Source organism: Ammospiza nelsoni, chromosome 17 (genome assembly GCF_027579445.1).
Source record: "Ammospiza nelsoni isolate bAmmNel1 chromosome 17, bAmmNel1.pri, whole genome shotgun sequence".
In the NCBI taxonomy this organism is placed as follows: domain Eukaryota; kingdom Metazoa; phylum Chordata; class Aves; order Passeriformes; family Passerellidae; genus Ammospiza; species Ammospiza nelsoni.
In genome coordinates, this window is record NC_080649.1 from 10,932,249 (window position 1) to 10,949,694 (window position 17,446).

Here is a 17,446-nt window from a genome sequence, read left to right on the forward strand (position 1 = left end):
TTTCTGTACCAGTATTAGTCTGAAGGAGACAAAACAAAACCCTGTGTGTAAACTACACCAAAGTGCATTCAAGGGAAATCCTGATCTGCACAACCAAGGCAGCCTGTCAGCTCACACTAATCACACCTTGTCTGGCATGATTGGACTGTATTATTCAGAAACTTCAAAGAACTACAAAACAGCCTGATTAGTTGTATTTTTTTTTATTAGGTTTATTATGACTTAGAGTTTCTATTACTCCAGCTGGGTAAACCACATTTGAAAGTAAGTTTAACTGCAGGACTTCAATTTCAACCAAAATCATTTTTGCATTACTTTATTGTAATATAGATTTCAATTGAACATTTAAAACTTACTTCATTAATAAGCAAGCCAAGCTCAGTAGCTTCAGTGCAGATGTACTTTATGTAACTGCCGCACATTCAGGTTAGACTGGATGTACACGGAGAAGAGACCGGGCAACTGCACGAGTCAGAGGAGAAAGCAAAAGTAAGCACCATTTGTACCAAACTAAACAGCTCTCCAGTCAGTGTTCCCTACTGAAAACCAACTCACTTCTGGCTCCAGGAGCTACAGTTTGGATATAGCTGAAAGCTATTTCCAGAACATCAGTTTTCTACACTGGCACAAGAAATAGTCTTCAAAGCAACAGGTACTGGACTTCTTTTTATTTTTTTTTTTCAGAGACAACCTGTTCCCCTGTGTTTATCAGATGAATACATGCATTTTTGATCACTCTAGCAGAGGTAAAAGAGCAAACAACAGTTGGGGCTAAATGAAAAACAATCAAAAGTTGCCAAGTATTTAAGGTACAAGCAAAAAAAAACATTAATGCAACCAGTTTAATATCAAAGTCTGCTTTCTTTCAAAGAAAAATGGCACAAATTAAATAAGAAGCCAGACAAATTTAGTTTTAGATGGTAATAGCCTGAATTAATGCTTCAGAGCATCAACAAGATTTATTTCATGGCAAGAAAGGGGAGAAGTAATTTGAACAGGCGCTGTATTTGGGCTAGACCAGCAGCACTGCTACAGCTCAGTCCCTGTGTGCAGGACTGGTCCCAGTACAATGTCACCTTTACCACATCGAGAATAAAGTGTGTTAGAAGTTGCAGAGCATAAGCATCTTACTTGTACAAGTCAGTTAAAAAATAAACAGAAGAGCTGAAGAATGGTTCTCACACCTGTCCTTTCTGTTCAGGACTCCACCTTTCTTTTAGAACAGAAAAATCCCTCTGCCAGTAGTCTAATAAATACTAATGTATATTCAGATACCATCTTCAAAATCTTTGCTGAAAATGCAGTCTCCAAAAGAAACTAGCTTTATGCAGTATTAACATCTTACATAAACTAAACCTTATGAATTGTAGTTAATAGCAGTAACTGAAATTAATGTATACTGAGTTTCAAGTGATGTGCAAGTTCAGCTATGTAACACAGGTGGGGGTTGGAGCAGTTCTTAGCACTTTTCTTTGGACACTTCTGACAGCTGTCCATGAACTGCAGAGCCTCTTGCTACAGTACTGTGCAACTACTGACATCTTCAAGGGCTCTTGGGTGTAAAGAAATGTGATGGAAGCACCACAAGGCAAGGAAAGCAGGCTCAAGTAGAGCCCTGAGTATCTCACACAGCATTGCTGTCTTGCCTTGACTACAGACATCGATGAGAGGGTAAAAAGGGCAAACCTACAGTGAAGTCTGCTTCAAACAGCAAAGACAATACAAAAGAGATCTGACTCTACAAGCACGTAAGCAAAAGTCTTGAAGAGCTGTGTATTAACATGGAGCTCAAGGTGCCTTAACTTTGCCAGAAACCACAATTCTTAGTACTGGGAATCTAGCAGAATATATTTAATCCCAGGATCAACCTATGCTTCCAGTTAAAGCATGCATTACCACCTCTCTAAATACCCCTTTCCCAACGTGCAGGGTTGGAGCTCTCCATTTTCTTATTCTTCCTGTGTTGTCCCTTTCCAAGGCAGAGATTTAGAGGCCCTAAAGCCAGAGCTCTCCACCAAAGACTTCCTCCCTCTACATATAAAAATAGTCAGGACACTCTGAGACTGACATCTGTCCTTCCCCATTCAGAAACAGATTTGCAGCAGATCAGTCTTGATCTCTAGTTCAGTTTTAGACTATGCTTAAGTTACGGCAGCCAGAGTTCAATCCTATGAATGTAAGCTAAACACAAAAAGAAAGCCATTTATCCTTTTTAATTCATGCTTACAGCATGTTTATCCAGAGTTTTATAATCAACTTCCAGTTTTAAATTATTTTCTTAGCACTTCACAGAACCTGCATGTCACTCCCTCCTGAGGGGGATGGCATCACAGAATCTTGTTTAAGTTAGTCCAAGTTTCCACATGTGACCAGAAGTCTTACTTGTTAGAACACACCCCTTTTCCAACTATTCCCCACATTCCCTCTCCTCCCACCCCTCCCCAGCAATGGGCAATTACTTCACAAGAAATGTAAAATAGGATATGGGTGTACACAAAACCTACCCTTCACTAATACTGAACAGAAAAGCCTATTTTCCAATTACAGGACATTTTTCTCTAAATTTAGGTCAGCACTGGTGCAGTCTGCACTGTGTATGATTACCACAAGGATAATACCAATAAGTACATATATTTTCTCAAACTGATTTAAAAGCCTATGAAGTTAATTGGGGAAAAGTTTAATATTGCTACTTCAGAGCACTAGAACACACAAAGTGAATCCAATAAAGATCCTTGTATTGATTCAATATTAAGTATTAATTGCATGACCATCATAGCACCTCTTTACATTATCACACAATCACCAGAATTATCAACTGCTTTTAAAACTAAAAAGGGTACAGTCCAATATTTATAACTTGCACACTGTTACTATACAGAAACTAGGTGCATGGTACAGTGCTGCAAAAATGGAAGCCTGCAGTTTTGACAAAGATGCCAAGTCATGTTGTAGACAATTTCAGTCAAACTGGCAATACTGTTTAAGCAAATACTCAAAGCAGGAAATAAAGGACAAAAAAAAAAAGAATTCTATAGCCAAATAAACATCTGAAATTTCCTTTCCCTTTAATAATACAAGTAAGGTCACTTTTAGCCTTGGAACAGATACATGTTCACCTATGATGATCTTGCTAACTACTACACAATATCTGATGTCCTCTGCTAAGAATATAGTTTAAGAAAGCCGCAGTTACAAGAGGCATCTAATGTAATATCTAAAATTTCCTTTATGGCATTTATTGAATTCTTTGTCTTAAACAGTGAATATGGAAAGATGGCCTCATGTTTCCTTTTCAATAGTACTCTGAGGATCAAGTGGCTTTCAAGCAGCATGGTGGGTTTGAAATTTTTGCAGTTTAGATCATTCTGTTGCGTTTATGAGTTGGTGAGTCTGTAATGACATCGCCACACTGGGCTGAGGTACGCTTTCTAGTTCCACCATTGTCCAAGTGGAGTGCCATTTCTTCTGATATGAAAGTGTTCAAATCAACATCATGGAGTCCATTTCTCCTTCGACTAGCATTGGAGCCACTGCTCACGTGAGTAGGCGAGCCTGGGGTACTCGAGCGAACACTTATACTAGCCATTGCACCACTAAGACCTGGGGAGAGAGAGAAAAAGGGCTTCAGTCAGACAGCACACACAGTTCAGTCCCCACAGGTGCCACACAGGGCTGCACTCAGCCCCATTCCACAGAGACCTTAAAGGCACTTCACCCTGCCATTTGTACCGCTCCAGTGCAGAGCACACCTTCTCAGCTTTCAGCCTGTGCAACAATCCAGTAGTTACCAGAAATGTTTTTATGATGTTAGAAGTGAGCTTATACACCAGGATGTAACAGCACACTCTGAAAAACATTAACTCCATAGGCATGACATGCTATTCAAAACAGGGACATACTCGAGAGCAGATAATCTCAATTTAAAGGCTTCACACTGGACCAAGAGTTACACAGCCCTGCCAAGGACTGGAGCTGAACTGACCTGGTCTTGTGTCAGCACCACCACCCTGCTCCTTTCCACTCCCTGAAGGAAACTGCACTGTGGCAGCAGGTCTCACACAGGTGCACACCACAGCCAGTTCATAAATACAACTTTTATTCCATGGCTAACACCAACAGCCAACACATCAGTATTATTAAATTCAGAAATGCACTTAAAGAACAAGCAAGGAAAACCACATGACAATCACCCGAAATTTGTTATCACCAGTTCTGATGCAAATCACTGTCACAGGTACCCTGCAAGTACTTGGGTTTGTATCCAGATTAATAGTATTTGAATCAAACTGAAGTTTATTTACTGTAGAAACAAGGCCATAAAAAGACAACCAGGAACTTCCATACTAATTTAACCTCTGCCTTCTGTAACGTGACAATTTTGCAAAAGTGGGAAATTCTAAAACATAAATTTAGTAAGGACTAATACACAAAAGTCTAACTAACTACTCTTCTCAATTTCCAATTCAGGCTGTATTTGGAGATAAACAGGAGCTCAGAGGTAAGACAAACATCTTTACTATCATAACTTTTCCAAACCTGAGTATTAGCAGAAGAGTACAGAAACAACTGTAGGCCCTAGGAAAGATAAGGATAGATCTGCATATGTTCTAACAATAAGAACAAGGAAATGCTGAACTGTCCAGGAAGATTCCTCTCTCAGTAACCTTCAAAATCTTAGAGCTCCCTTCTCCAGTCTCAAATATTCCATAGCTCTGTCCAGCCATCACAAACCTTGTGCATGCACTAATTCCCATCTCCATGGACTGTCAAATGAGCAGCCAAAAACCACTGACTGACTGACAAGTCAAGCCTAACAAAGCCCAATCCACCAGCTGCTGGCAGGCCAAAGAGGCAACTTCAGAGGCTCTGGGAAGAGAGGACTGCCAGAACTACATCAGTCACCAGAAACCTCAGGGAGAAGCTGAAGTCTAAAAGCCATGTGCAGCAATGGCAGGCTGATACACAGGTCAGGATGGAGCAGCCCAACCAATTCACTCCACTGAACATTACTGGATGGACATTTAAAGCTTCCAACTTGTAACAGCACAGGAAATACTTCACACAGATCCAGCATTGCACAACAAACCAGTAGACACAGCCACCAATCACTGATTCTTTCTTAGGGCTTTTGCTTACAGCTCCAAGTGGTGCTCAAAAGGGCCCAGAAGCATGGTCTGAACCCCAAGAGGCACCCTGCAGATTTTGTTAATAGCAAAATCATTGCTCATTCACAATGGCAGAAAGTATTTAAGCAGAAGCAGCTGTTTTAGTGTAAAGGTAACTCAGAAATAAAGTTTGTGATAGTATTCCCAGGATTAAGGTCAAGCTTAAATTCAAACCATTAGGAAAAGAATTTCCCATGCATCCACCAAAGAAAGTAATGCAGCTAAACTTGATGACAAATGTATGAGAAAAAGCCAATTCAGATACCATATCCTGCATAAAAACTACTAACATAGACAATTTGGGCAGGTAACAAATCACTTCACAATTCAAAGACATCAGTAGTTTAATTTCAACTGGCATGATATACATCAGAAAAAACATTAATTCATCCTGTACATTTAAATTGGAAAAAATCTGACAGCATACATCATTTTTTCAAATCCAAAATGATTGTAGAGATTTCCCCCACATCCCTTTTCCAAGCAAAACTGTTGTGACCACACAAGTTCGGTGTCATTACTTACACTTAAGAGTCAACAATTTACATCACTTATCAGTTATTTACTGCTATACAACTCATACCAAAGGAGCAACATAGTAATTCAGTTTTACCATGACATCTTTTTACTAGATCTAGTGCCAAAGTAAGGGCAGAAAAATTATTTAAATAAACCCCAAAACTGACTTGTGAAGTCAAAAGACATTTTTGGCGCCACTCAACAACTATGTTTTTAAGTGGAGCCTTTTCAAGTAACAAGCATTCTTTAAAAGAGTTGATACAGTTAAAAGATGTATCTGTAACAGTGCAGCATATTCTAAACCAGACTGCCAAAGTTCACAAGCAATGCCTAAAGCAGTCACTGACTTCCCAGCATTTAGGTAATGCTGAATCACTGTACATTTAAATACACAAACAACATTCAGCAGATAATTACAAGTTAAAATCTTCAAGTCAACTTAGTGTCTAAGGTAGGAGAGTAGCTTTGAATTAATTCCTAGAGATCAGAATACAAGGATATTGCATCACAGCATGGGCTCTGAGCTACAGGTTAATCTTGCAGCTCACCCAGGTATTTAGTACCAGTCATGGCTGGGTACTGACACACTGACAGCCTCAGCTCCTGGCAGTGAATCACATCACACAGCACTGCCATCCATCCAGAAGGGCAGAACTGCCAAATGAAACACTCAGATCACAGTCTGGATTTGCACATTAGGATGGGCTAATTGAGCTAACATGGAAAAGTCAAAGCAAACTCAAGGCATACACAAATATCAAGATGCCACTACATGGAACCAACATCTCTGAGAACCACCTGCAATGCTCAAAAAAATCCACTTTTAGTCAACAGGGTAAAGAGTTAAGCTTTTCCTTGGGAAGCTGTGGCAAGGCAGAGGAAAATCTCCAAAAATCCATTTACTGTGAATTACTCCGAGTTCAAGCTTTCAGCAGACTCAGAGCTCTTCCCAAAGCATTTAAAGCAGTAACTGGCACTAGGAAGTGGTAAAATGACATGACTGTCAGCAAACACCACTTCCCAACCTCAAATTTCTGTATTGTGATTAATATGGCCTTAACCACAGGCACATCAGTTTTGTTCATACCAAAGGACAGAGATTTTGTCCACACAACAGGACAGAGATCCAAACAGCTGCTGAAGTGGCTTCACTTCTCCCACAATCACACACCCACCTCTGAAGTTTCCCTTCTACCAGGGACATCTCCTTTATTCTTTGAGGACTTGAAGAAGGCCCACATGGCTCTGACCCCCTTCTGAGTTGGAAAGGTTTGAAGTGGAGGGCAAATCTCAAAGATTTTGCAGTACCAAGTACATTCTCATTCCTGTTATATCTTTCATTAACAAAGTGACATTTCACAGACAAGGACTTTACAAAGAAATTATATTTTAAAAGGTCTTACAGTACCCTTGAAAGGAGCTGTGACTAACACTACCCAATTTATAACTAAGTACACTCCAAAACTATCAAGATATTAGAATGCTTGACTGAAAATATGTTTCATGGATTACAAAATACTTACAACTGTCAACTCAAAATTAGCAAGTTTATCACCACTGGCCTAACAAACTGTAAATGCTGTTTCATCTGCACTACAATCATGCCCATGTACAACTTATTCAGGTCACTATCACAGCATGATATACTGGGTAGCTACTGTTCCATATAGTACTAACTCTGTTTCTAGAAGTTTTAATCACGAAGTATCAAAAGGAACATTCATGCTTAGGTAGTGTGACTAAAGCAGGAATTAGTTAATAACCCCAGATAAATACAAAATAGCATGCACAGAGATCCTTGTCACTCCTTTGTCATACTCACCCTTCCATAATACTGGCTCAAAGAGCAAGTTTTAGCAGCACATACCAATACACAATTCCATCACAGCTATATTTACATACAACCTTTAAATTAACCTGTGTCAGACCAATCTGAACTCTGTTCTCCCATCCCCTCTTTTACCAGCTATTGCTTCTCCACTCTGCTAAGTGCCCCTGTTTTAAACTGCACTTCAATATTCTGAGAAGCAAACACGAAGGCCTAGTGGGAATTCAGACTCCTAAGGGGCCAGGTCACAAACTTCTATGTGCAAGTGCCCTCCCTACCCCACAAAGGCCAAATCACATGAATTATACACATCAACTTTAAAGCCAAGGAGAAAAAGAACTAATGTTCTCTCACTGTAATGTTGCCCTATTTTTTCCCCAAATTCACCTAATTTTTGATTAAGAATGCTCAAGCCAAATGCATTTGAACATTACCTTTCCAAGTTTGCTTCTTGCCTCTCCTGAAATCCCAGCATTTTCTCCCATTTTGCTGGGAGGATGGTGAGTTAAACACAGAGCACATGCCCAGTGAGGGACAGGGGCTGTGCACCACCCTTGGTACAGCAGCTCCAGCCAGGCACAACGTGGCTGAGCACGTGGCAGTGTTTGGGAGTCTTGTACTGTTAGCTCAGATTGATGGAATTCTGTCATTTGAAACTCAGCTCTTACAGAACTGGAAATGTCAATACACATCCAGAGAGTAGGTGAAGACACATCCATACTTTCCCTGGCTGCAATGACATTTCAGGGACTAATGGAAGTTAAAAACCCAACTCTGCAATTGAGATGTTGGACAATAAAGGTATTATCTTCTACTACCACATCTTAAAACACCAAGCATTAGACTGATGTTTCATTAAAGTTTCAGAAAACTGCACTGGCACTCCAGAGTAAAACATCATGTATTACCTTGAGATAACTACTCAGCTTTTCTAAAAGGCTTGAACTTCTTGTCAAATATTCACAGTTCAAGTCATCAGCTCTGCTTTATTTCAAGGTTACCTATCAGCATGCTAACAGTGAAAAGCTGATAATAAGGGAAAATATGTTTACCAAAGTTTGCTCTCTCAAGAGTAAGGTTCCAAAGTCTCCTTCTCACTAAGTAACACTCAAGAGTTCAGTAACAACTGCAGACCATAAGTGCTATGGAGTTAAAAGAACAGGGAGATCACATCTTAAACATTGTCATGCCTAATTTTTTGCCATGATAATTTTGCTTTTAGCTGCTATAACAAGTTCTTCTCTGCTGTTCTGCTCTCAAGTTTTCTTGTAGTACAAAGATTTGATAATCACTGTCACAAGATTAAATTCTGGGGTCAATATCCTGCCCAAAAAACTGTCAACCATCTTGCAGAGATAAAATACAGGTCAGAGGTTACAGGCCTGGAGACAAAAATTCAGTTTTAAGATATTTCTTTTGAAGCATACAGTTTAAAGATTGTACTGATGCCTAAAGGATGCTAATCTCAAATGTTTTAGTCTAGGGCATACACCTAGAGCTGTGTTTGATGTTCCAGGAAATACTGAAGTATTAGCTATTTTGTTACCACTGCTTTTGTCAAAATTTTGTGCTTATGATGCATTTAGGGGTTAGATTATGAAAAATAGGTATTTTCCACCATCAAAGGGGAAGATCAGCAAGCTATAATGCCATGATCTTTAGACATATAATAGTACCTATTTCTGAGAAGTCAATACCCCAGCTCTGCTTCCACTTTACCTGGTGCCATGGGCTATTCATATCTATCCCTGCTTTACTAAAAGAGGTCTTGCTGCAAGCAGCAAAGTTTTAGCATCATCCCTCAAAGCTAATTCAACCCATCCACATGATCAACAAATATTCTATTCCCACCAGAAGCCAAGCAGCACAAAACAGCCTCCCACCTTTACATGCCAGCTGGAAACTCCTCTCAAAACCTCTGTGCCTGGACTGCTCCTCACTATCATCAGGTTCTCATGTTCCCTCGTGAAACTCAGAAGCAGCACTTTCAAACAATGTGCCAAAAATTATGATAAGCACAGGCATAATTTACAAACACCTGAAGATCCTTGGCAGGTTTCAAAATCAAAACATAGTTTTGAGCAGCCCTACAATAAATAGGAAATGAGTTCATGACATTGCTTAATCACAACTTCCTTGAAGAAAAAAAAAGGGGAGAAGTTGGAGTAATGCAAACATTGTAGGCAACAACCTAAAAACAGGTATGAGGCCCAATAGAAGCCTAGTCACTAAAGGATTAGCACAAAAGCATTTGTGTCAAGGACCAGATTGAAACTGATATGAGGAGAACCTAATCCAGAAGGTGACTGACATGTAATCTTGTCAACCAGCTGATGAAGGGGAAAAGTACATTTTGAGCCCCTGCAGTACCACTACAGAGGACAGAACTTCCTCATGACCCTATATTACATCATAAAATATGGAAAACTTTATATATATATATATATATATATATCATTGTTCAGATCCTCATGCTACAGAAAAGTGACTTCCATAAACCAGCTCTGTACAAAGCAGATGCTAGGAAACGATACATGGACACAAAAAGAGCCATTTTAGCAATAAAAATTCCTCTGAGTTTATTCAGAAAGCTCACTGTGCTGAAGTGAGTCTACCTAAGCTTCCTCTCACCTGAGACTGAGCCTTTCCAGTTAAATCCAACTCCACAGATTCAACTATCTTTACAGAAAAGCATTTTTACAAGGGTGCTTACCACAGCCAGAGCCAGCTTCTGCAGCTGTTCTCATGAAATTAATTTTATCTACACTGAATAAGCAAGAGTGGTGCACAGAATTCCCTAGCCTCCTTCTGTATGAGACAGGAAACTGCCAAAACCAACATGACTGAGTAGGGAAGCATGTTTGGTTTAAATGGCTGTCACCTAGACAGTAACAGTGTCTGGACTGGGCATCTTCAAAAACCACCAGAGCACAGCAGAAGCCAAATCTGCATTTTCAGGAATTCATGCTTCTAATTAACCCATCAATTCTACCCCCCACTGAGAATATCTAGACAGTAAAAATTTAATTTAGGTTGCATTTCTAGACAGCTTCATTTTCATTTTTAGAATGTCTAGGGTTTGTACCTCAAGGTATCTGCTACCCTTTTGAATTTTAGAAGGCACAAAACCCAGAGGTGGACTGCCCCATCTCACCTCAAGAGCAGTTTAAAACACATCTGTCTATCACTTGCTCAATCATAATCCAATACAGAATAAGCTACTGAATATTCATCTCTGAAAAGAGATACACCCAACACTGCTGGTGATGGCAAGGAAGGCAATTCAGTATGACATGCAAGACATGTAAATCTGAAAGTGAACAGAGCAAAGTTCTGAACAGGGCTCAGTTATTCCAAAAATTTGTAACTGAAACACCTTCTCCAGGGTACTATTAGTAGAATGCTGAACTGCACTAGTGCCTAACAAAGGTACTAGAGAGCTAGAGACAGAAGCCTCAGACATCCAATTACCTCCCTAAGCCTCCAAAAATTTCCTAGTAGTCAAATCTTAATATTTAACTAGTTGCTAGCAAAGCATTGCCATTTTCCAAGAATTCTGTTTACTTTAGCATTGCTATGAATGCCAAGTCTCTTCATGCTTCAAGAACAATACCAAGACTTGAAACTTAACTGCTGAGTTCACAGCTGTGCAATATCACAGACCCAAATTTCATTTTTATTCAGTATCGTTTCTTCATTCAAAATACTCAACTATACAAATTTTCAGCAGCCAACACATGCCTTATACATGCAAAAGCTCCCTTAAAGAATGAAGGGGATACCTTCAGCTGGAACACCAGGTACACGACACATTATGATATGCCAAACACACCTTAAAAACCCCCACCCAGTGTTAACCAAGTAGTATTGAAAAAGTGGCAGTTACCATGCAGAGCTATGGCTTCACGGAAGGGTTGCAAATCAGTCTCTACAGATGAGCTAGTTTCTGTTGAAGTAGCTCGGTTAGGGGATACTACAGTCAGTCTTGGGGGAGCTCTAGAATTTCTTGGAGGAGGGACTTTTCCACAAAGGAAGCTGATTAAGTCTTCTCTTCGAATAGTTCTTCTGCGTTTTTTAACCCAGGCTAACACATCCTTATTCCGGCGCTGGTAGCCAATCTGGATTCCTAAATCAAAGCTCCGCTGGTGGGCATCCACACTCTCTGCAAGAGGACAGAAAAAGTCTCTGAGTGTTACACAGCAATGTACAGACAGCACTGATGTGGCCTCCTGCCAAGCATGGCAAAGAAGAAGGATCTACATCTTTACAGGGTACACCATAAGGCAGCACCAAGGTGGCGGCAGCAGCAAAGAGGAGTGCCATTAAACCTGAAGAGAGTATTAGCCAAAATGTTCCATCCTCTTTACACATCAGATAGCCAACAGCAACTCCAGCTCCACTTAAACAGCATGTACTACACTTCAGGTCAACACCACAGCACTGTTTATTTACATTAAAAACACGCTTAGAGCTTGTCAGGCTGAGGAAGATACTGAAATCCATGGACAACAGACTTAGACACACACAGTGCATCAATACAGCAGGAAGCCCCAACATAAGAAAGGAGTAACTGCTTTTCTTCATTCTGACAGGTAAGGAACTGCCAGAAAACTCAGGATTTCTTTGAAGTTCTTCTATTTTCAGCTGGATTTCAATTGCAGAAGCAATTCACAGGCCACAGTTTTGAAACTAGTTAGAACACAAATGTCCCCAGTGTCTTTCAATTAGCCCACATATCATTTACAAAGGCTAAGAAAGTTTCTTTCCCCATTTAGGATCCCATGGCAATTCTGATATTGAAAAGTTTTAAACACACAATTTACAATAAATCCTACTAGAAAATGCAATTTCCCTCTCTGTTAATGTAACTAGTCACCTGTGCACATCAGTTATAGCTGTGTCTCCAATGTATTAAGTTGCTTTCAAACTTTGGGAAGTGTATTTCTGGCCACCAGTTTGGGTAAGTTTCAAAACACAGTAACAGGTGGGACAAATCCTGTTCACCACACAATCATGCTCATCTTGTTCATCACAGGTTTGCTATCAGAGCTTTGACTACACCCATTTCAGTTTCATGAAAAGTTTCATATTCCTATGTTGCTCTTGCTCCTTAGAAGACATGAACATATCCACTCCAATTTTGTTTACTTGAATTCCATAGATTTTTTTCCATGTGGCAAAGCTGATTTAAACAGCATTTCATAATCTTGTTTTATTAATGAAGCCCACAGCAAAAGCCAGAAGATAAATGTATTTCTTTGAACAGCTATCCCAAAATATTGGTTTACAAACAATGACATACACATCTAATGTAGCTTTGTCACACTCCATAACCCAGAAAGTTCTACTGCTAAATATTATTCTTGGACTTGTATTCTAAGGCACCAGTGCACAGACCATGAAAGACAGCACTGAGAGCTACACTGCCAAAGAGCAGCACTTCAAACCTAACAACAGACCAAAACCACCTCAAAGTGAGCTAAATCTTGGAGCTTTTGGAGTTTAAACTAAACAAGCAAACAAATGTAACTTAACCTGTTATTTGTATCCACTCTAAGAGTATTCTGCCTGTACTACTTTGTAATCCAAAGGCTACATTTACAAATGCTAATTCCTCTGAAAGCAATGGTAACATGACAGATTATTCCTCCTGCCATTTTCTACTGCACAGCAGCCCGGACTCCAATGCACTGGCAGTAAAAGCTGCCCAAACACTCTGGAGCCAACTTGGAAACTGAAAATACTCCTTTAATCACTTCCTGAAATACCAGGAGTGTCCTTCTGAGGCTTGGAGGCTGGCTTTACATCAATACCCTGCTTTCTTTGTGTATGAGAATGCTTTACAAAGTGCTAGCTGTGAACTAGGTATGAGGTCAAACACTGACTGCTGATGCAGCCCAGAGAAGTTTCAAGCATCATTACCCCGGGTACATTAGATTTTTATGGGAAAAGCCACAACCACTTTGTTTACAAAGTTAAACTAGCAAAACCTAAGCAGTCAAGCTGCATATATTCTGAAATTACTAAGTCAAAATAAACACTAGAAAATATTCAGGGCTTTTTTAATAAAAACAAGGTAAATTGTAGGCTCAGAAGTCTTATTCTAACATATACCTAGAACTTTCCACAGTGGCCTTAAGTTCTAAATCCTACATTAGAAGCCATGCCTTGACTTTTTTAGTGCAATCAAGATAATGAAGTACCTTGAATGCAGTCTCTATCTCCAGCACCAGAAATTCAGGATGTAAGACCATGAGTGTGGGGTGATATTAAACTTCTAATCTATATTCAGAAGAAATGCCAACATTCAAGACATCATGGCCTTCTCATTATGCACCATTCCTCGGGTTGTTCTTGTTAAAAAGATGATGTCTCAAAAACCCAAGTATTTATCAGATCAGAAAGCAGCTGACAAGGCAAGAGGCTGTTTGTCAGGCTGTACACCCCACCAAGTATTCTTCCAGTATTTTGACAGAGTCCTCCAAAACAAACAGTACTGAGAATGTGAAAAACAGGAGTTTTTTTAACAGCCATGTTCACCACTAGGGAAAGCACAGTAAGACTCCAACATGTCAGATGTGACAGCGTTCAGCTGGCTCTACCATGTTATCACCAAATTTCTACTGGCTTACAAGTTAACTGAAAACTGAAATATGGCATTCCTGAGTAACTCAGGTACTTTAGGATCTGTCTGAAGAAAACATTTGTTTCAGGTGCTGGTTTTGGAAGTATTACATTATACCTGACCAAAGTCACCTTCCAACTTAAAGTCTAGTTTCCCCAATCACCTCCTCATCAGTTAATCACATGATTGCCAACAAAAAGGCTCATTTTGCCTACAGCAGAAGTAATCTAACATTTTAACCATAAATAAACAGTCTAAGTCTTCATAATAAAGATGCTGTAAAGGAGAGCCATTTGTAAAGACAGAATGTAATTATTCCAGACAATTTATTAACACTACCTGCTGCTACTCTAGCACCATTCTCAAATGACTGTTGTCCCCAGACATGTTCTAGTGACCCACACCCTCAGGCCAGCACCTCCTGCTCTCAGGTGCTGACCCTTCACATGACCTGACACACACACAGCATTCAAATGCACCTTCTGCAGGAGGCACCACTCTGGCAGGGAGGGCTGTGCACCCACACTTCCTTCTTGCTCTGTCCACATCTGTCAGAAACCTCATCACCCATCACAAACACATCAACTGCTTAAAGCAAATCCAAAATGACAAAACTGCAGGCAAATGAAGGAGCATAGAGGCAGATCTACAGATAATGCTGTACAGACCAAGGGGAAAAAAAACCAACTATAAGCCAGAAAAACCAACATTGTAATTTTAAAGCACTTCTCTTCCTTGGAATGGAAGGCAGTAACAATGGGAATCACAATGTGCCAATTTCAGCCTTCACTGATATGTATCATTTTAGCACAACCCTTTAAATAGAGTAAAAGCCACTGAATGAGCCTCCTGAAGACAAGAATTCCTGGGACAACCCAAAGAACTGCACAGTTCAGAAACACCCAGTAAACCAGCACTAAAGCACAGCCACATGCAAAGCACACTCCTGTCAAAGTTCTGGCTAACACTGCCTTCTTACAGCCATGCTGAACACAGACATAATGACATTTTAGTACTTAAAATAAACTGTGAGGCTTACTTAAGAAGCCTCAGTGCCACAAGAAGATAAAAGTTTGTCACATAACATTTGTGCAGAATTTTATGACCACTAAACCCGACTTTGCCTCACCACAAAAGAGAAGGCATTAAACTGACACCCCAACATCTAATGCACGATTAATATAAACAATGCAGGGAATTTCAGTACTGTTTAATAAGCCGTTGTACATTTCCCTTGAATTCACAAGAAACAGACACATGCTAAAGACACCCTTTTTCAAGGGTCTCAAAGTAAAACAGATTTTAAGTTTATGAGTCATTGACATGAGGCAACAGAAAAGATTCAGCTACCGTCAGCTAAAGTGGACCAGGGAAAACCTGCAAGATTCAGGAAGCAGTCTCGGGTTAGATTTTATCAGGGTGAATAAGAGACATTAACAGGCCCTACGTATGAGTAAGCCGGGGCAGGAGGCAGAGTAGGGCCCGGCTCGGCGGAGAGGGCTGCCGGGGCAGCGGGGGGGCAGCCCCTTACCTTTGTAGAGGTTGGTGACCGCAGTGGCGGCGTTCTGGAAGGGGACCCAGAGGGAGAGCCCCGGCTGCTGGCACACCCGGTCTGCAGGGAGGGAAGGACACACGCTGTTTATTTTGGAGTCACCCGCTCCGAACGGCCATGTTAGGTTTCGCCATTTTGTTCCACCTTCCGGAGGCAGCTCCGGATCGGGGCCGAGCGGGGCGGGCGGGCAGCGGCCGGGCCGGGGCAGCGGGCGCGGTGCCCCCAGCGCGGCGGGGAGCGCCCGGCCGCCCCCGCCCCGGCCCCGCCGCACAATGAGCCCGGCCCCGCTTCGCCATTTTGTCGGGAGTCTCTTCCCGGGGCTGGGCGTCGGGAGCCGCCGGCAGGGCCGGGCTTCCCGGCCCCCCCCACCCTACACCCCCCCCGGCGCTCGGGGCTCGCCCCCGCCGCCCGGAGCCTCCCGGCGCGGCCCCCGCCGGAGCGCCCCGACACCCCGCGGCCGCGCTCCGGCCCGAGCGCTCCGGCGGCTGGGGGAGGAGGTGCGGCCGGGCGGCGCAGGAGCCGCCCCGGAGGCCGCGCCGGGCGCTGTCCGGGCCGCGACCGCGGCTCCCCCTCCCTCTCGCCATTTTGTTTTCCCGTCCGTCTCCGAGGGCGGCCGCGGGCCGGCACCGCTCCTCCCGCCGCCTCGGCCCCTTTGTACCGCTGCGGGCACCTCCCCACCCCGGCGGCTCCGCGGCTGCTCGGCGCCCCCACCCCCACGGGCCGGGCCCCGAGCCCCACCGCGCTCGGGCTCCACCGGCCTCCAGCCGCCCCAGCCGTGCCCTCCCCGAGCCCCTGACCGTGCTCACCCTTGTAGAGCTGCGCCACGGCGGTAGCCGAATTCTGAAAGAGGTGCCAGAGCTTCTGCTGCTTGTGCTCGGGCTGCGCCGCCGCCTCGTCCTGCAGCTCCGGCGCCAGCGCCTCCTCCTGCTCGGCCTCAGCCAGGCACTGCCGCTCCCACTTGCTGAACCAGTGCTCGGGCCCGTGCTCCTGGATCTCCGCCTCGCCCTCCTCCTTCTTGTCCTCCATCCTCCGCCCGGCTCCGCGTCCCACCGCCGCGAACACCCGGTCCCGACAGCCGGCCGCGCTCGTTCCGTGCGCCGGGCCGGCCCTACCTCACCCCCATGCCGGGCCCGCCCGTCGCTCCGCCGGCCCCAAACACTCCGAGCGCCGGCACCGCCCCGAGCGCACTGAGAGCCCGGCCGAGGCGCCTGGGAACGCGCAGCCGGCCCGACCCGCCCGCAGCGCTCGATTGGCCACCACCGCCCCGGCACGGCCGGTCCGTACGGGAGCCCCAGCGCTCATTGGTCCGTTTACGTGTCCGTCACGCGGGACACCCCGGGGGGCGGGGCTAACGCAGGTTTGGTTACGCCGTCACAGCCCCGTGCCGGGGGCGTCGGCGCGGTGCGCGTGCGCAGTGCGCTACCTCGCGCGGCCTCGGCCCTGGCCCCGCCCCTGGCGTGAGGCGGCCCCGCCCGCGGCCCCTCCGGCAGCGGCCCCGGGGCCGCCCCGAGCGGGCGAGGCGCTCCCGGCCTCGGGCGGCCCCGGCGGGCGCTGTCCGCGGCCGAACCGGGAGGTGGCAGCGGCTGCCGCGGCTCCGCTGAGGGGCAGAGCCCGCCCGGGAGGCGGTTCCCTTCCCGGCCCCGGGGGAAGATGGCGGCCGCGCAGGGCCCGAGGGCCGAGTCGTGTGACACGGCCGGGCCCGGGGCCAGCGTCCGGCAGAAACCGCTGAGGGGTTTGCCGCGAGAGTTCAGACG

At 43.9% G+C, this 17,446-nt stretch overlaps 1 protein-coding gene across 1 annotated transcript; it reads right to left on the bottom strand.

Annotated features, from left to right (window-relative positions):
- Positions 1-191: 191 nt before the first annotated feature.
- HAPSTR1 (HUWE1 associated protein modifying stress responses) lies at positions 192-16,894 on the bottom strand. Its single transcript, XM_059484599.1, has 4 exons — positions 16,499-16,894; positions 15,672-15,752; positions 11,402-11,677; positions 192-3,603 (listed from the first exon to the last, which is right to left on the bottom strand). Exons 1-4 carry the CDS (start codon positions 16,716-16,718, stop codon positions 3,359-3,361), a joined length of 822 nt encoding a protein of 273 aa, XP_059340582.1. The 5' UTR covers positions 16,719-16,894; the 3' UTR covers positions 192-3,358.
- Between the last annotated feature and the right edge of the window lie 552 nt (positions 16,895-17,446).

What these genes read in the sequence shown, in the direction of transcription:
- HAPSTR1 (XM_059484599.1), bottom strand. Translation starts at nt 16,718, where the DNA reads ATGGAGGACAAGAAGGAGGAGGGCGAGGCGGAGATCCAGGAGCACGGG. An exon ending in GGTCACCAACCTCTACAAAG is followed by an intron (nt 11,678 to 15,671) that starts GTAAGGGGCTGC and finishes GTCCTCTTGCAG; the next exon opens with AGAGTGTGGATGCCCACCAG. An exon ending in TGAAGCCATAGCTCTGCATG is followed by an intron (nt 3,604 to 11,401) that starts GTAACTGCCACT and finishes CTCTCTCCCCAG; the next exon opens with GTCTTAGTGGTGCAATGGCT.